Below are 20758 nucleotides of genomic sequence, written 5' to 3'. Positions count from 1 at the left end.
GAGAGTCCCGAACCTGCCCTAGCCAAAATGGCGGCCGAGAAAGAGCGGAAGTGACGTAAGTACCTCATTAGCATAAGAGGACTCATTGTCCAGCTAAGTGGGGGGGCATTGGGGGACAGCACCCCTTCCCCACATAGCCCCCAGGGACATCTGTTATTCCCACCATTGCTTGCATCTAACTTTTCTCTGAGGGGGTTGGCACCAGTACCCTCACCCCCGCCTAAAGGATATTATATAATCCCCACTGAGGGGGAGCTCTCGCGAGAACCAGAAAGATTTGCCATTGACCCACTAGGAGGCGCCGCGGATAATGGCCGCAGTGCGTTTCCAGGGCCCGTGTGCACCGCAGGCGCCTTCCTCTGGCCGCAGCGCCGGCGGCGGAGGCACAAGCAGCGGGCCGCAGCACGCCCTGCACTCAGTCAGGTGGCCGTGCTGGGGATCCCTGCGCGGGCCCAGCTGGGCCTGGACTACATCTGGCAGGAGGGGTTGTGCGGCCGCCCTGCGGCTCCACGTGCTGGGAGGCCTGCGCGCTCACGGGCTGGGCAGCAGCGGGAAGGGCAGGGACACCTGGCAGGTCATGCCTGACGCCTCCAGCCTTAAATGAGGTGTGAGGGCCTCGTGCTTCACACAGCAGCTTGATGCCTGTCCCCCTTCCTGTCGGGGTAGGCTACTGAGTGGGCAGGGTGTGTTTTACAGAAAGCAGGCCGGGACTTCACATCCTTCCAAGGCAGTGATGGGCTCTTCTCTTTGGCTTGAAGAAAACAAATGAGACCCCTAGCGCTTTGAGGCCACTAGACTGGCGAAGCCTAAGGATGAGAAATGATGTTGCCAATGGACCTCAAGATCCTTGAAAAGCACACTTGGACTGGAGTCCCAGGGACAGTCACTTTTAGTGCTCCCACAATTCGATAGCATAAGACAGCACATGGACAGTTTGCCTTTGTAAATTTAGGTCAACGTCAACCAACACATTTATCTCAACATTTTTAACCCACCTTTAATAGAATGCATCGGAGTGTATCATTGGCTAGACATACTGAAAACTAGTAAATGCCAACTGTGAAGGATTAACCAAGATCATTTTAAGATGTGCTCTGTAAATACACTTATCTTTTGCTGTTTCTCTAAACTTCACGTTAACAGTTTCAAGCTATGCGTAACATCCCCAAAGAATCTTAAATGAAAATGATATACATTGTTGGTTACATGTATCTCGCTGCCTAACCCTTCAGTTAGCAGGTTTAACAAGTTGTTTCATGCAACACAGTATTACATTAATTTCTGAACTTGTGATAAAATATATCCTTAAAAACCAAATCAATGTTTTCAAGGAAAACAATAGCTGAAATAAGTCTTTTAAAAAAAAAGGAAGGGTGGGGGACAAAGAATTTGATTTAGACAAAGATGAAGCCTCTAAATTACATGTTGTTGAAGACAGGCAAAAGCTAATATGAAATAAAAAGTTTATCTTAAGTTTGGATGAAATCTTAGATATACATAGATTTCATACAGTGATAATACAAAGAGAGAACATCTGGATTTCATCCTCGGCCTCATTTATAAAGTAAGAAGGGATGCTGGATTCACATGTAAATGATTTTACAGTGTTTAAGTCACCAGGTTTACTACAAAAATGCATCTAAATAGTCCAGATTCTTTCCTAAATAACTTCCAAATGGTGAAAGTCTTCACTGCTCAAATTCTTTCTTTACTGTAAATTTCAGGGACAGTGTTGTAATGACTGTGGGAATAAGAAGTGAAATACTCTAGTGAGGTCTGAGAAAGCAATACTAATGGGATCTCTGAAGTAGTTACCTCATCTTTGCTCCAAATACTCAACAGTGAAAACTGAACTTTGGGTTTAGATGAAAAAGAATAGATTCTAAATACTTTAAAAAAAAAAGTATTACTGTCTCAGCTTAAAACTAATTTTACATCAAACAGTGATGAATTTTCTGGTTATTAATGATGAGAGAAGTCACTTCCCCAAGGAAAGTGGGTACCTGGTGGGCTGCTGTACAGCTCTGTATAAAAGAGAAGTACCCTAGTAGAGGCCTTTATTGGAATATGTCATAAGGATTCAACTATGGGAATAGGTAATGTTCAAAATGGCATGAAAACTTTTATACTCTGGTATTCATTTCTGGTAAGATCCGTTGGAAATTCAAGTGTAAAATCAGACTAAATTTATTGACTTTAGCAGCCAAATTAAAGCCAGGAAAATGTAACTAGAAATGCTCTTCACTAAATATCCTTATTAAATAACTTAGAGATGCTGCTTCTTTTAATTTGCAAAGGAAAGTCAACTTGTTCTTAAGCTTATTTGCTCACAGTATGTCTTACCCCAAATTTTAAAATATACTGCATGATCCAAAAGCCATGCTAAAGTCAGAAATCGATCTTTTTTGAAGTACCTACTTTAGAGAAGGTAAACAGAACATCTGTGCTGGCTTTATTGAACAACTTAACCTGTATTTTAACTGTCAGAACAAAGTTATAGGGAAGGAATTTTCTCCTATTAGTAAAGATATATGCTTTGTTAAGGGTCCTGAAATAACATGAAAAGAATTATTTTGAGAAAAAAATCTTTATATAGTTTGTAACATGTTTAAAAATTACTATAGCAGCTAAGTTGATGCTTTAGTATCAATATTTTTGCTTACTGAGAGAAGGTACTGCTCAGAAGAGAAAAAAGCAGCTATGCTATCAAGTGCTGTCAAGTAATTTATAGTTCACAAGGTTTATTTTAAAAGACGTGCTCTGACAAATGAATTACTTCATCAACTCAACAGCTGCAAAGAACCAAACTCTAAAACTGCCCTAAATGTAGTTTTATCTGACTTAAAGACATCTCAGCTATATTTTAAAAGGGCAGAGGTGTGTATTTCTTTTTCAATTCATAAGCAGTCATATATATATATATATATATATATATATATATATATATATATATATATATATATCATCATATAATCAGCATTCCTCTTCTGACATCTGTTAGGTACAAAAAGCTATGAACCCAGTTTATAAATATTTCAAAATCTTCCCCATGTCAGAAATTCTGCATTCACATACTCTATGAAGACAGTATTTTATGCAAAACCCCATATACATTTATTTATAGGTCTTAATACAGCAAAATGTAAACGAAAATTGATAACACTGCTCATTTTTCTAATTTAATTTGACATATAAAATGGAGTTTCTTCAGAAAAAAGATTTGCATGAAATTTACCTTACCTTATGATTTATGCTCTAAGAGTACATTTTATAAAAATCAGCAACCAGGCTTCCTCTACGTTTAAATTGAAATGAACATGATAAATATAAATGAATAACTTTCTTTTATGTAGTAGCAAAAAGTGTCAATAATCCTTTCAAGAAAGAGACTATTTCATTTCCTCCCAACTTGGATTCACCATAAACACGATCCACAAATGATATTGGGACCTAGTTAAAAAAATATACATTAAGTCAGTCTTCAAAAATATTAGAAAGGAAGAGTAGCAGGCATAAAAAATTATTAATACAACAGAAACAAGATTAGTCCTATGACAGCAAGTCTTTCAAGTAAGTTTAGACTTAGGGGACTCTTACAGCAACTGCGTGCACCTCCAAGTCTTTAAAATTAAGCATGAAGTTTATTATCTAAAAATAGGCCATATGAACCTAACTGAAAACTGTTTGAAAGCATTGATCCTGCATGTTAAGTTGGTTTACTTAAGTTTCAGACTGCATCTCAAGGAAAAAATTATACTCCAAAAGTAAAATGGCCTTTCACTTAATTTTTTCATCAGTCCATCAAATGTTGCTGTCCTATGTTTTAGTATTAAGTTAAAAATCTTGTAACTTCCACAAGGGAAATAGCATTCTAGTTAGGTTTCTTGGTCTGAATAAGAATATTAGTGATAACTAATTAGTGTATAATGAGGAGAATCTTCTCTAAGAGTTTACTGGCTAGCTGTAAATATTACAGACTCCCTGTCCCAAATAATTCCTGTCCTTTTCATTTACTCCTATGAAATGGGCAATGAGAGCATTCATTTTAAAGTAGGATGGCTGTTGGCCATGGCAAGAGGAAAAGCAGCACACAGACTCATCCTAGAAAGTTCAGTGGTCAGAAGAAAGGTCAAGGATGGAGAAGGTACCAGTAATTTTTAATTATTTAAAGGTAATGCTGCCTTCTGTTAATGTTTTAAATCTTGGTAGGTCAAATGTATTAATTTGAAAGGAATGTACACTTTCACCCTTTAGTGCATGGAAATTCTAAACAACTGGAAGCCTTCCACATTTAGTAGTTGTGAAAGAAACTTTTTATCATAAGACGTTTAAACCTTGTTATTGTTTATGAGGAATACACATACTGTCTACCGTCAGCTGCATACCTCGCCAACAGTGTAATTCAGCTGTCTTGCCCGCACAATCATTTCCATCTGGAAGATGTAGCCTTTAGAAACACACTTTTCTATTAATTTCTGTAGAACTTCTTTTCTGTATAACCTGTACAAAATTAAAAAAATATATCAACAGCTGGATAAATACACTTGCCTACATGTATCCAAATATTGAAACAGAGTTGATAGATGATGATGAAGCAACAATACGAACTAGATGACAACAACCTAGTAGCTTATAGGTGTTTCCTTATAAATGTTTACGACAAGTTTTTATTTGCTGAGATCTACTAAATAATATATTATTCCCTAGGATAAACTAAGTCCCCCCGCCCCGCCCCCACCAGGATGATCTTGGTTAGGTTAAGAAAGGTACTAGGCATGACAGGATTGAGGCAATCCTAGTGGGACAGAGCTATCACCACTTGAGGTCAGTTAGAAACTTATAATGGGTGAACATGCAGCCTAACTTTAGATGGACTGCAGGCCAAACACAAAGCTCATCAGATTTACAAAGTAAGACAAGGGAGCTGGGAAATCCTGTGAGTGAACCCAGGCACCTTCTTCAGGAGCTTCCTGTTTTCAGTCACCGAGGTAAAACAAAACAACAACAAACCCCAAACAGTCTCAGTGAGTAGGACAGCGTTTTTGGAGCAAGCTGGCAGGCAGTTTGGTGTAACTGTTCTCTTGGAAGCTAAGGCCACTTGGATCTACAATGCCCAAGGGGTTTACCTGGAACCCGCATTTTTTCCTCAGGTTTCCACTAAGGCTACCCTGCCTTTTGGCTTTTCAAGCTTTTAAGTGTATATAAAATGACAGAAACCATGGTTCTTAGAGGAACCTGAGGAGGACTAGTGTGTGTACTCTTTTGCCTACACAGATTCCATAAGAATTCAAAACAAGTTTAGAATAAATATGAAGTGAGGGGAATCTGATAGTAGTAATATTTATTCAGTAACAAATATTTACTGAGCAGCCAACTGTGTTTAAGGCACCTTTTTATATTTTGGGGTTTTAGCAGCAGAAACTAAAGATACATGTCAAATAAAGTTGAATAGGGGAGGACTGAGTATGTGGGAAAGATTATGATCGTGATGTGATGTTCAGCATTACCTTTCAAATTGGGATTAGGCTATGAATTTTGTTCCTTTAAGAGTCATTTTGTAAAACATTTATTTTTCTTCATTGTCCCTTTCTTCCCTGACCACAATCTCTCTCAAACTATGGCTGATTATGTAAAATTGCATACATGAAGCCATATGAGCCAACAAATAGGATAAGTGGGATCCAAATGGTCTTTGATATTAAATGGCTTACATCAGACAGCAGCCTTTTTGGGATTATATTTTGTAAAAGCCACATGCCTCCTAAATACTAGAGATCTAATGCCAATTAATGAACTTTATCTAATGAGAAACTGAACTTGAGTGAATGTATTTAATAAATCACTACTACTCTTATGAAGGGACAATGAGCTGTAACTAAAAATAGTCAATCACAGGCTCACTTTCGTCCGTGTGTGGCTGCTCTGCGATTTGCACAGAATACACCCAATCACTGCTCTCGCTACATGAGATCTAGAGCGCCCAGGCCGTCCATCCTTCATCCTCACCCCCTCCTCTAATCCTCGCATGGTTCTGGTGGCAGTGAGGCACCCATTCCCATTACTCTTCCTGCTGTGTTTTTCTCCACAGCATAATCTACGTGATGCTACATGTATTTTATGTAGCCGTAAGTCTCATCATTAGAATGTCTAAACTCCATGAGGACAGGGACTTTGACTCTTGTTCAGTGCTTGGCATGCAATAAATATTTGTTGGGTCTAAAATGAATCACTTTTTAGCTTTTTTGAAAGCACCTGCATAGCTTTCGACTGTGAAGGGGCCCTTTGATGTAGTAACTAAGAGAACAAGGCCAAAAAGCAAAGCCCCTGCCTCCACAACCAGGAAGCCACCTAGACCTTCATTCAGTCATCGTACCTGTAGGACTGTGAAGTCCACACTGGCCACGCCCTCTGTAGAGATTTTGTGAGTGCCATTATTCTCTGCATTGTCGCTACATGGCAATCAGTGATCTTAGTCAGATAATACACTATTCCTTTGCCTTGAAGTGTGGAACTAAAGGGATGTACTTATGGGCCCTGATCTTTTATACACTGAATTCTGCTATCCAATCAATTTACATTTTAATTCTAGAGAGGGCTTCATTTTCATTATTTGACCTCTAATTTGTGATAGCTCCTCTCTCCATTTTTTTTGTTGCCCTGGGCTCATACGCACTTTTATTTTTACCAAGTAGGACATTTAAAAAAATTTCTTCACTTTTTACTTTGTCTTACTATCTCTGAACTGCTATTCAACAGACGTGCAGCTATACTAGTTACCTTCAACAGGCAGCTCCTAATTTGTGAGTGAATTCTAATGAAGGACTGAAGAATCAAGATTTAATGGAAAAAGTATCAAGTAATACATAAATTATTAACTAATGCATAGGATTTGGGCCTTAAAGTAGACAAATAGGCGTTTTATAGTTTCAGAGATTAAAAAAATAAAAAAATAAATCTGTCAGTCTTTAGTCATTGGACATGGTTATATAAAATAGTACATCTACTGCAGGAAGTCTAAAATTAAACGAAAATAAACAAAAATTAAAAATAACCCAAGGACCTAACATGAGGCTTTTCACCAATTAAAAAATTTTTTGAAATAAAAAACGTGAAGAAAAGGGTAACTAAATAAGCTCTATATAACTATTAAAGATTTTAAACTTTCTGGTGGACAATGCTATAAATATTCATATGAACTACAGGAAAATTCCTGGAAGTGGCGCTGTTCTTTGGTGAATGCTACCCGTGACAGCAACATTCAGGATGAGCAGTGAGTGGTCTGAGGAGGCTGAGCATTATTAATACCAACATTAACAAGCACATTAACCTAAGGCCTGCCTTCGATGCTCTTTAAAAAGTCCAATATTTTTCTTCAGAAGATGCTCATGCTTCACTAGCATCTTCTAAAGAATCTCAGTCTGCCCTTTTTAGTGTTCCAGAACAAAAACGGGTAGAAATGAAAAGGATTTCTTTAAAACAAGCCACTGTAAAGCAAGAAATTTAGGCAAGAAGTTATAAATAGTAGAAAACATAAAATTATAAGTTTTCGCTGTACCTGAAACTTCCTGTTAAATCAGATGCTCCTGGTCTCAGCAAAATCTGAGTTATAAAATTGGCCCCACGGCTGTCGAATAAAACAATTAGGTTTTCTTTATAAAATATCATTTCTAAACAAGAGAAATACATTCAAGAGCAGAGTACTAAAAATACTAATTTCATAAAGAAATGCAACACTTTCAAAAACATGTTAATTCTATAGAACAAAGGAAATTTTTGTCAGTGAAGAGATCTGATGTTTCTCATTTTTCGGAACAGGGATTATAATTCTTTCAATGTGACATTTAGAGGGGACCTATAAAGCAATCATTCTTTCAAACTTTAGCTATGAACGATAAGATTTTTAAGCCAATAGCCATTATGTAGCATTCTAAACACCCATCGGCCAGCAAGAGAGATCAGGGATTTGGAGTTTCCTTTTCAGATTCTAATAAGCACAAAGGGATAGGTCAGTCTACTTAAAAATGACACTTAAAAAAAAAAAAAAAGTGTGCAAGTAGTAGAGGGTTTTGGCAATCTCTGGAAATTGACCAAAGGTTCATTCTGAGACTGTCTTACTCAGCTTGGGCTGCTATAACGAAATATCAGCTTAAACAACAAATGTTTATTTCTCACAGTTCTGGAGTTGGGAAGTCCAAGATCAATGTGTCACAGACTTGGTTCCTGGTGAAAACCCTCTTCCTGGCCTACCTGTGCTGCCTTCTTGCTGTGTGCTCACACGGTGGGGCAGGGCGTGCTGTGGGAGGCAAGAGGCCAAGCTCTCTGGTCTCTATTTCAAAGGGCACCAATCCCACCATGAGTGCCCCATACTCAGGACCTCATATGAACGTAATTACCTCCCAAAGGCCTCATCTCCAAATACCAATGCTTTCAGGGTTAGGTACTTTAACACATGAATTTTAGCAGACACATTGAGTCAATAACAATAACTTTGGGGTATGTGCTTCAAACACAATTAAGTGTCAACCGATTACAATTTATTACAGTATCTATTACTAAAATTTCAAAAAGATGTGAATTGCCCTTGGAAACAGTGACTTTTGTGTTGTAGCTATTTTATTGTGCTCAGATTCAGAAAAAGTTTTCGGGGGCAGCCAGGAGAGAACAGTTTCTATGCCAAGGTAACCCACCAAAGCCCTCTATTGGAAAGATGATTTTTAAATAAATAACATAGATAGGGATATAGCTGGGATAATGGCTAATAAAAACATTTTATTCTTCAATTTGCTTCTAAAAGCTACAAAAAATTCCAGGACATAGTCTGTGTTCAATCAAAGAAATGTGACTGTATGTTTATCTGTACATCTATTTAAGATATTTTTTAATTGAGGTCTTTTAATTAAAATACAGTTATAGTCAGACAGACTTGGGTTCAAATTCTGGTTCTGGACCATACAAATAAGACCTTGAGCAAGTGATAACATAATCTTTCTCAGGAGTTTATACGCTAAGTTAGTATAGACGTTAACAACTAATGACAGACACAACTCAAGTGATCCAACTAAAAGTTGTAAATTGTTCTCATTGGGACTCCCTCATTTCAAATAATAGCTGTAATGACCAAATTTAGAGAGGCCTGAGAGATCACTGTCGGTCTCAACCTTGGCTGCAGGACAGAATCATCCGGAAAGCCTATGAAAAATACTGATGCTTTTGCCTCATCTCTGGAGATCCACTCAAATGGTCTGCATTGTGTGTGTGCATGAGAAAGGTAGATGACTAGGGAGCAATTCTGTATAGTTTTCTCCCTGTGTGATCCCAATGTTCAGCAGGACTGAAAACCATTTGTTTTATTCAACACCTTCATTTCTCTGAAGTTTGAGACTTACATGCTTTCAATGATTTGTCCAAGGTTCACAGTTAAGAGACAAAACTGAGATTAATTTAACAGACTCTTCAACAAGAATGAAGTGGGTGATAAAAAGAAAATACTAATGGTGAAAAATTCTTTGCAGGTCTTCCCAGCAGGAGGCAGACTCTATTTCCCCAGCCCTTGGTCAGGCTTGCTTTGACCAAGAATTACTACCATGTAAGCCCCAGAGCCTAGGACTCAAGAAGTCTTGTGGTTGCAGCCTTAGTTCTCTCGGACACTGTCCATAGGACGCATGTGAAGCGGCTGGTCTAGCTTTCCAGAGTGAGAGGCCACATGCAGAACTGAGATGCCTCAGCCAACAATTAGCACCAACTATGGGACGAATGAATGAGGCCATCTCTGACCTTCTAGCATAGCTGACCCTCCAGCAGAAGGAAGCTGCGTGAGACCAGGTGAAGCCAGCAGAGGAACCACCACTAATCCGGAGTTGTGAGAAATAATAAGCTGTTGTTTTAAGTCACTTGGCTTTGGGGTGGTTTGTTATACAGCAATAGAAAACTAAAACAGTAGGTTTTATTTCCATTGTATGATGAGGAAAGTAAAGCTTAGAAAAGGTAAAGCAAGCAAGGTGACATAGGCAATTAAATGACACAATCAGGATTTTAACTCAGGTCTGCCTCCAAATCTCACTACTTTAGGCTTGGTAAAAGGTGAAATCATGAAGTGTCTTATTTACTTAAAAATAAATAGATAGATGGATGGATGGATCGATGGATGGATGGATGGATGGATGGATAGATAAATGGGAAAAAACTACCTATATAGTCCAAAAATATCAATGAATAGTTCCCTTAAAATCGAAGCTGACGGTCCAGTAGAATAAATCTGAGCTGAATTATACCATTTCTACCAAAGGTTTAAAGGTTTATGCTGATTTTTCCTTAGTGAAATGTCTAAAATAAAATAATCATAGGAAAAATTGTAGGTAGGAAGCTATCTGGAAATATTTATTGGAAGTTACATTTTGACCCACAAATCCCAAGGCAGCATGGTAATTTAACCCAAATACCTGTTACAAACATATTTCTAGTAGTTACACTAAAAAATAGAAAAATAATACCACATTCATATACCTGATTAATTTTCTTTTCAAATCCCAGCCATATACACCTCCATTTCCTTTGTAGCGCGTTCCAGAGACAATGTCAAAATTACCCTCCTTTTGCTTCCTGTAGAAAAAACAAATTAGCTGTCAATTAGAAAAAACTATTGAGCTTTCAATAGTAATTTTCATGACTTACACAAACAGAACGTTTAAGACTTGCATAGAAAAAACAATACCGAGAAAATAAACCATACTACTGAAAGATCTTTCAAAGTAAGGCTCTCAAACCTGATTCTTTTTTTCCTGTATTAATATTTAAAACTACAAAACAGTACATTTGCTGACCGTACCATGTAAAACCATCCTAAAAAATAATAATAAAATTATAAGTTTTCCCAATCCCCTTCCATTCTGTTCTCGACCCCCTGAAGAAAACACTGCTAAAAGAGCCAATAACCCTCCAGACCTTCCTTTGTTTACAGAAAGATAACTCAAAGACCCCTCCCCCTCAGGGTTTTGGGTTGCTTTTACAAAATTGGAATCCAAAAGTATACTTTGCAACTTGTTTTTTGTCAGTTAAGAATATACGCAATGGAATCACAGACATCCCTACAGGTCAACAGAGAATTTCCCCATTCTTTTTAATACCTGCAAAAATACTGAACCTGTATATTCCTGTGGTTAATTCCATGGTGGGTCCACTTACTCCCAACAACACAAACACAATGAATAGTGCTGCAAACATTCTTACAAATGGTGCTTAGACTACCCAAAGTAGGATGTAACAGAATTGCTAAAATAAAGCTTCTGAGTATTTTTAATTCTAACAGATCTCACCAGAAATTACTTCCCGAAAAGGTCGTAGCAACTCACTTCCTCCAGCAATATCTGAGTGTGTCCATTTTCTACTGTCTTATTGGTACTGGGTGTATTGCTCTGTAAGTTTTTAATTTTGACAAACTAATGGGTAATAAAATAGTAACACACAATTATTTTAATTTGCATTTTTCTGACCACGTCCCAGGGTGACTACCCTCTCTTCGATCTGTTAGCATCTATAGACTTAATCACAGTGCTTTCTTTGTTAATGTGATAAATGAATTATGTTGACAGATTCCTTAAGATAAACCACTCTGGCATTCCTGGAATAAACCCTATTTGTTCCTGGGTTTTACCCTTATGATGCAGGGCTTAATTCTACTTAACAGGAAGTCACCTTCCATCTTTTTCTGTAGTCTGGAAGAATGTAGATAACAAAGGAATTATCTCTTAATTAGTCCCTCAGAGTTCCTAAAATAATATCATTTAGTCACATATCTATATATTTGTGAGTCTCAAATCTATATGTTGGTTTTATTTTTGATAGTAAACAAAATAGCATGTTCATTTTTAATTAATGAAAAATGAAAAATAAAAAGTCCAAAATCAACATAAGATAAATGATTTGAATAATTTTTCCAAATATTAGAATTACCTACCTAATGAATTCGGGAATAAATTTGGGCTGAAATTCAGAAAGAATAAACAGTAGGTCAGTAACATAGGCTAGGACTATGATAAATAGCTAATAAAGAAATATACCACTTACATGATGTGAGAGGTCAGCATCCATAATTACTATGTAGTTTCCTGTGGCATGTTTCATTCCGTGAATATACGCAGTTCCTAAAAATGAGAATGTTTATCTTCATTAAAGAAAATCACTGGAAATGCTTATATATATATTTGAACAGAGAAGAAATTGTTAAGCACTAAAAAGCATACATTAGTCCCCTAAAGGTGATCCTGAACTGTAATTAAATATCATCTACTCTCAATCAAAAAACATCTCTCAATTCCGACTTCACCTTAGTCCTGGGCACCATCTTCTGATGCTTGGCTCCCTCTCTAACAAGTTTCCCTGCTTCTGCTCTTCTGGCCCATTTCCACAGGTATGCCGTGTCTTCTACACAGTAGAGTAGAAAGCCTGGTATACCTGAGCCCTACTCTGGCATTTGGGGCCAAAGTGCAGTTAGCTATTACTCAGCCACCTTCATGCCTCAAAGTCCCTCAGGGACTTGGCAGGTAACTGGTCAGGAGCGGCACTGGGGATTCTTGCATTTTATAGCCCCAAACCAGCACAGGACCTTATCAGCAAGGCTGATCTCTTTTAACTTCTTTTGTAAAAAAGAATTCATCACAGCTTTTTGGATACACCACTGACTGGTCAGTAAATCTTGGCTGCTTTCTTGGCTGCTTTCATAGAAGTGTCCAGATTATTTCAATCCCGAAGAACCTTCTGGATTCAGATATTCAGAAGATGTGATGTTGTCAGGGAACTGATAGTCTTCAGGATAGCAGATACTGAATTTCTGAGAACTGTGCTTCCTCCATGCTCCCCCAATTTCTCAGTAAAGTTATACCGATTCTCAACATAAGCAACCGTGATGACCAATGGAAATAAAAGCATTCGGATTTTCATCTCAGGATGACTGAGCGCATCTGAGATTTTTTATAGCTTTCTGTTTAGAAGCTGGAAAAGCTTTCTTTTTTAAAAATAATAACTTTTAAAACTTGTAACGAAACGTTCGAGAGTTTACAGCTAATGCAATGTGGTGGTCCATGATGTCTGCCCTCAGATCCCTACTCTGTTCTATATGCAGGAACTTATTTCCCAGGTTCTCCTGGCATCTGGCTTCCAAACAGCTTTGGGAGGCAGAGGGGGAAGATTCGGAGGAGAGAAAAGGGGAAAGTCTAAGTGTCCTCCCCCTCTTACTCTGCTTCCCGGCACTGACTGCATATCCTCAGTGGCTCTGGCTCCTGCCAGGTATCCCAGACTCCACCACCCCAACCCCTTCTGGGCAGCCTCGGTCCCTAGATTCTAAAAGCAACATCTCCATGTTGTTGCTCCATGTTGGGGTAGCAGGAACCTCTACCTATTACTAGTCTCTGAATAGCCTCACTGTTCCATTTGGCTTCTCAGCCACTTCTTTACCTACGTAACCAGATTCTCTGTATTAAATTCCCTATATTGAAAGACTGACAGTGGTTTCTGTTTTCCCAAGTGGGCCTTGACTGATACAGGCAACTCAAGTTCAGCAATTTAAATGTCATTAAGATCATTAAAAACCATCACAGGAGGTTACTGTATTTTGGCCCTGTTCCAAACTAGGAAAATACACACCGGATAATCTTACCAAGGCAAGGAGCAGATATGAGGGGTGAGAAGTTCTACTTACCTAGTCCCAACTTTTTCTCCCGTGGTCTTAGAAGCTGTAAGGATAAGAAACAACTCTTTTTGACACAAATAATCAAAAATCTATTAAAAAATTATTTTTTTATTCACATAAGTGCTACTCATTTTAACAGAAATATAGCTGCATTTCCTAGATCTTCTGCATGTGCTAGTGTTGCCTCAGATTACAAATCTCTAAACAAAGAATTTTCAGTTCAAGTCACCCAGGATAGACTTTTTTTTACTATATGCATGCTGCTCTAGGTCTTCGGGAGGAACAAAGATAGATGAAACACGTTCCTGCCTGGTGAGCTTTTATACAGAGAGTAAGACATTCAACCAATCATCTATAATAATTATAATTCACTGAACAAATTATTTAATTTTGTCAGGTTTTATTTAATTTTGTGATAGTTACTGACAAAATACTGATCCCATCTGATATCTACCCTGAAAAGACCACTCTTTTAAAGCTCATCTTAGATTTTCTATAACCCTACATTTCAGTTGGAAAAAATCTTTTTTCCAAATAAAAGATAATTTTGTTACTTATAACTTTCGGAATTTTCTAAAGTTTATATAAAATATAAACCATATTGCATATGATAGAGTATTATGGAGCAGTTAAAAGAATGAGGTCATCTGGTGACAAAAAGTAATATAATTATGTAATTAAAAAGTAAATGATACACGAAGGTTGCATTCATGTTTAAAAACAAAAAAACACCAGCACATTACCTACTTCTACAGATGTAGACCATACACATAATACACAGAAATGTCAGCAGTAACACGCACCAAACTGTTGACTGGGTTTTACCCTCAGGAAGAGACTGGGATGCAAGTCCGGAAATGCTCATCAAAGGCACTTCGGTTTTATCGGTGACCTTTACACTTTACACCAAGAATGTACTTGTTTATTTCTTACATTATGAAAAGTTCAAATTGTTTCATTTATTGTGCTTAACTTTCAGACCCTTAATTCTACCCTCGCTCTCTGGCCTCCTCACTCTGAAGCCACAGGCTAATTTGCTGTGTGATCTGGGCAGTAAAGGGCATAACAGAGCTCACCTCACTGGGCTGTCAGGAGAACAAGCCGTGAATTCACAGAAGTGCGTATAAGGCTGCTGGGCACAGACTCTAGAGTGGGCCCATCACAACACAACTGCTTATGAACTTACATTATAATTTATTTGACAAAAGACTTACTTTGAAAAAATTTTTATCAAAGAAAATCTTGATAACATTTCAAAAAAACGGTATCAGTCTGTACTAGGATCAACAGTATTTGAGGGAACATGTTTTTACCATAATCTCAAAAACAATGGGTCGAAAAGAAAAAAATCAAATCTTCAGTTAAGAAAGGCTAATTGTACTCTTCTCCTATATTGCAGTTCTTATTAGTGAGGCGCATATTTTTTCATTCCTCCTCCTCCTTTTGGCCTCTTGTTCTTGTTTCGTGAATTATCTGTTTCTGTACATTTGACTGGGGTGTTGATCTTTTTTGTTAGAGATTATATTTTGGTATTTGGGAATGAACAGAATATTTTAAGTTAGTCAAATCGCTCAACCCTATAGTAATATTTGATGTATAAAAGTAACGAACGTGTTACTATATAGATATATAGACACAGATGTGAACAAAAATCATCTTTTTGTTGTTTCCTGCTATGATCTTTGACCAACCTCACTGTCCTTAGCAAGCATATCAAAATCAACGATAATCTGTGTTCCTTAAAATGTAACCATAAATACTTTTGTCAGTAATGGACAGGATGACAACCAAGATGAGTATCAAACTGGTGACAGTAGCAACCACCAGAAAGTATGGCCCCTGACACTACTGCATTCTTCATCCTTTTGTCTTTCAATCCTTAGTACCTGAGTTACATCAGCAGAGAATAATTTGCACATGGCCCATCTCAAGTTGGGAGATGAAACAAACCTCCAATCAAACGCAATAGAAGCACTCAATATAGAAAGGCTGAAGCCATTTATTAGTTAGCTATGTAACCTTGGGAAGTGAATTAACCCTCCTATCTCATTTTCGTCAACTAGAGTTAAAAATATCTTCTTTGGTTTTTTTCTGAAACATTCATTTCAGTCAGTTTGAAAGCTAGCTGACAAACTAGCCAGCTAGTCATCTGGTCTGAACACTATCTGAGATATTGTAAGATAGTTTCAATAATAATTTCTCTCCACCTTTATCTTCAACTGAACATACATAAATCCTTAAAAGCAAGTAAGTGCCATCTCTGGCAAGGCCTAACACCGAAAAGAAAAAAAAAGTCTAATTTAAATGATATAAAGGTCATAAAAAATATTTTAGTATTTTACCTTTCTTGGTAGTATGGGGAAATCGTGATAGTAAATACTATTTTTTTATCATTTTGAATTTTGTGTTGATGGGAAACATGGAACCATTTGAGGACCACGCTGTTTTACAATCTGAGGTCCGTTTAGTAGGCATTCCCTAAAATCAATCAATCAATCAATTACACTTCAAGGCTGAGCTTCTATGACAAAAATATGCAAAATATTGTCAAGTCAATGTTCACAGAATGGCAGTGCATAACTCAGAGTATTCTATATATAATAAATGTAAATCAGTGGCCATGGCCCAGAACTTCTAAAAGAGAAACAGGTGAACAGTTGGCCAAAAATATAAACTTGGTATCACTGGAAATCAATGCTAGAAGGCTGAAAATCTGTCAAATTTTTATCTCCTCTGTACGCCTATATATCAGGATATACTCAGAGAGGACTGGAGGAGGTATAATGGATCTATGAGTTTCTCATCTGTGAGACAGACTGAAAGACTCTCTAGTACAGGACAGATTTACTATGTATATAAAAGCAACACATTTCCTTTAAGCTCTTTCCACCAACCAAGATCCCCTCCAACTAAATATAAATGATTTCGTTATTTAATCTAGAATATTTGGACTCGGTGACTATTTTTTATGATGCTAATTGCCATTTCTTGAAATGTAAATATCAATAAAGGTTCTCCAAAATACTTCTTTATGTCTATGCCAATGGTTCTCTATGGGGAGGAAGGGACAATTTTGCAATAGCCATAAGGGGACATTTGATGATATCCAGAGACATTTTTGGTTGCCACACTGGGGAGGGGGGTAGTAGCTACTCGCATCTAGTGGCTAGAGTACAAGGATGATGATAAACATCGTATACCATACAGGACAGCCCCCCAGAGCAAATTATTATAGGGTTCCAAATGTCAATAGTGCCAAGACTGAGAAACTCTGGCAATATACAAAACACAATACTCAATGCCTGGAATATGCTTTCTAATTAAATCTGGACTTAACTGTATGCTTTTGGCTCAAGAATTACCCAAAGTCAAGCTCACTAGTATGCTCAAACATTTTAAAATTCAAACCAGTGACCAAAAATAAAAATTATGACGCCATTATAAAATGAACTTTACGTCTGCCTAAGTTACTCCCATAGAAGAACAGGCTTCAAGGTACAATGGGATAATCTAAAGTTTAAGACTCAGAAAAGTCAATCTACTCCCACAAGACTGTTCTACAGACAAAAAGAAAAATGCTAAGTACTCTGAAAAGTCATTCACGTTTCACATGAAAACAATCACCTTTCTCAGCTATAAGCTTTTAGTTGGAGGCAGTATTCTCTACTGAAAGTATGAGAACATTTAGAGATAGGAAGCAAGAAAGATCAAGATACACATTACTAATTGCAACCTACTCCTATAATATTTCTTGTCAATTCAATATCATGCTTTAATTTTGTCCTTCAAGAAAATTTATCTGCAGAATCAGTCATAAAAAACAGAGTTCATCCAAAGACTCACCATTTTGCTGTAAAATTACTACTAGTTCAAGAAATCAAAAAGATGTAAAACCTCAAGCACAATGAAAATGCATCTAAATCCCAAGTGCATAAGATACTTTTTATCTTTTCAGGTTCTAGACAAATGGACTGAATTTAAGCCTTGTTCACCTCTCGTCTTTCCCCTATAAAAATAAAACTGGTAAGACAGAAAAATATTCAAGACTTACAATTTTGTCTGACCCATAGATCTTCTCCAACTGTTCAGCAACGTCCCTTGTTCCATCTGGGCTTCCATCGTCTATGATTATAATTTCATAGTTGATCCCACTAAAATTAAAAAAAAAAAAAATTGTATTGTTTGGAGACAGTATTCTCAAATTAAAAAATAATTTGTAAATTACTAATTGTGCACCAGTAGTGGAAATTTATTGCCATATTAACCACTAAAGAACACTTTAATTATTAAACAAAATGTCAAACATTCAGTACTTCATCTCCAAACTCAGCATGTTGCTGTTAAATGCTATGAGAGTCCTGAGATGTCAAAAAGTTCTCACAGAGAACGTATTCTTTAGTTAAAACAAACAAACAAACAAAAAACAGTGATTTTTATCTCTTTATATAAACAGTGCATACATTACATATGATAGGATATATGAATTACGGAACTTATAAATCAGTTATATTAACTATTTAAAAAGTATACTTAAGACAACACAAAGTGCTTGAGTAGCTGAGTAATTATTCTTTTAATTTAATCCAAAATAGATTTAAAGAAGACAATCAGAAATAAATCTGATTTAATGTTACCCTTTAAAAAACCCACTTTATAATGGTGACATAATCTCTTACGCCACGATTTCAAATAGTTGTACCCATTATCCTGTATTATCACATAAAAAGAAATAGCACAGAATTACAAAAGATTTCAATATGCTTCAAAATGAACATCTCTTAGCTGCTCTCCGTGTCTTCATAGGATAATTTCTACTACGGTAAACACAACAAGCCAACACAATACTTAAATGTACATGTGATCACCACAATGTCTGCCCCCACCCCCTTTAAGAGACATTCTTTTTGTTAACTTTATTGGGAAACTTAAGAGGAAAGAAAATGAGCCAGGGCCAAACCTCCACAACCAACATTCTTTTTCTTCTTGGTCCAATTTCAAGAAAATTGCAAGGAAATCAACCAGGAAACACATTCATTCCACTCTGAAAGGCTTAAAGTCAGCCCAAGCAAACCTGCCAGAAAGCAAGACTCAGCCTATCTATTCTCTAAGGGTGGATACAATGACTTCCACTTTCCACAATGCCTTAAATTTGGGCAAGTGAGCTTTACAAGCCCAAACATGTAAGATGTTGATTCTAGTTCGTGTGCTGAAAGAGATATATTTCATAAGCAAATGAAGTCATTCATAAGCAAGATTACTCCTCTCTCCCACTTCAAAGCATCCATACCGCCTGAGGGTGAGGTAGCTTAAAGGAATCACGCAGAGGTGACACTAGGTCATTTGATTGCATCGGAGTAGAAAAGTTGTTTCTGTCATTAAACTTCATTAGGGTTAAAAAAAAAAAAACTACTCAGAAACTTCTAAAAAAAAACTACACTACATAAAACACTTAAAAATAGAGCAAAAAACACTGTATAATCAGAAGACCAATGAGCACAGGATCGACTACAAGACAACTTCTCTAAATTGAAAAGAGCTTGTAGAAATCAAAATAAAAAGATAAGTAAATTAAAAAGAGGAAAAAGACATGAATAACAAATTTTGGAGAGCAAAGTACCTGAAGACAGTTATCTCACTCAAAGAAATATAATCAAAACAGCAATGTTTTTCACCAATTAACATTTCCAACGATGTAAGTTTAATAATGCGCAGGCTGACTGGCTGGTGGGGGAACAGGAACATTCTAAAGAATGCTGGAGTCCTAAGCCTTTACATTCTTTTTTTTTTTTTGAGAGCAATTTGGCAATAACTATGAATTTTAAGCACACCTCTGTCGATCCAAGAATATGATTGCGAAGACTCCCCCCTCCTTCTCCACCTCCGTGTACCAGCAAAAATACGAATGTTTGTTGCAACACTCATCTAATAAAGGAGCACTCACTATGTGCCAAGCCATTTTTCAAAATGCTGGAAATATGGCGTGAACAAAGCCCCGTTATCATTTGTGAAGCAAAAGTCACAAAAGAAAAACAAAAAACTCTGAAAATAATCTGTGTTCGTTAACATGACCCGGTTAAATTATAACACTGCCATATGGAATAGTAACTAATTTTCAAAATAATTTGCTAAGTTTGTATGTGCTGATATGGAAAGATCTTCAAAGATTTCTACAACAGTCCCATCAGTGTAACTATAAAAAAAGAAGTTACTTTGTACTGATAACCAGAATGTTCTAAAGCTTTAAAAAAAATTGAAGAAACACTTTCAAATTCAAACTCTAAGCCCCCAGGTTTAACGACCACAACAAACTGCGACCAGCGATCAACGAAGTTGCCCTTCTGCTCTCTCCAGAAAGGGTGTCCAGCCCAGCATCGGCTCCCTAACCCAGACACCGAACCTCATGCTTACATAAGCACTCGGCACGGGGGCGGGAGTGAGCGTGCTCGCTTAGACGCCCGGCTCCGGCCGCAGATCCTGACCACCTAGAGGGAGGAGTGAGGTCAGGCTTACAGCCTCGCCTCAAGTTAAGACTGGCCAGCCCTTTAGGGAAAAAGGCGGCGGGAAGAGCGAGGGGGCGGGGGGACGTAGAGTGTATAATAAAGATAAATGAGTGTCTCGCAAAACCCAAGGGCAGAAAGGAGAACCTAAAACACGAAGACAATCCCAGAAGTATCCGCCTCTGCTTTCCTCGCAGGATGGCTTCCTCCCCAAGGCTTCCCTCACGAGCCGAAGAGGCCGGGCAGGGCCGCCTCGCGCAGCCAACTGCCGACACCCAGGCAGGGGAAGCCAGCTCATCTCATCCCTCGGGGAGGGCGGAAGGGTACGCTACCTCTCGGAGAAGCTTTTCACCAGCAGCCACACGATGACCGGTAGGTTCTCGCGCTCGTTGTACGTGGGCAAAAGCACTGAATACTTGTCCTGTCGCGAGGCGCGCCTCTCTGGATCCCGCCGAGACCTCGCAGGGGTACGACTCCCTTCCATGGAGGCCATGGCGGAACTGTGCGTGACGCCGGAAGCGGAATGACGTAAACGCGGAGCGGGAAGGGAACGAGTCGGACTGTACCAAATTCGGGA

General features: G+C 37.8%; 1 protein-coding gene and 1 long non-coding RNA gene across 2 annotated transcripts; one reads left to right on the top strand and one right to left on the bottom strand.

The window, feature by feature from the left end:
• On the top strand, positions 1–2228 carry LOC105296045. Its single transcript, XR_896218.2, has 2 exons — positions 1–55; positions 697–2228. It is a non-coding gene; the product is annotated as an uncharacterized LOC105296045 (long non-coding RNA).
• An 862-nt stretch (positions 2229–3090) lies between these two features.
• On the bottom strand, positions 3091–20714 carry DPM1 (dolichyl-phosphate mannosyltransferase subunit 1, catalytic). The gene is made up of 9 exons (XM_011365969.2): positions 20514–20714; positions 17736–17835; positions 13694–13727; positions 12064–12140; positions 11954–11979; positions 10504–10599; positions 7556–7624; positions 4386–4500; positions 3091–3450 (listed from the first exon to the last, which is right to left on the bottom strand). The coding sequence occupies exons 1-9, from the start codon at positions 20672–20674 to the stop codon at positions 3346–3348; spliced, it is 783 nt and encodes a 260-aa protein (XP_011364271.1). The 5' UTR covers positions 20675–20714; the 3' UTR covers positions 3091–3345.
• Positions 20715–20758: the final 44 nt, after the last annotated feature.

Source organism: Pteropus vampyrus, unplaced genomic scaffold, assembly GCF_000151845.1.
Source record: "Pteropus vampyrus isolate Shadow unplaced genomic scaffold, Pvam_2.0 Scaffold117, whole genome shotgun sequence".
NCBI classification, from domain to species: Eukaryota; Metazoa; Chordata; class Mammalia; order Chiroptera; family Pteropodidae; genus Pteropus; species Pteropus vampyrus.
This window is presented reverse-complemented; position numbering and strand designations above follow the sequence as displayed.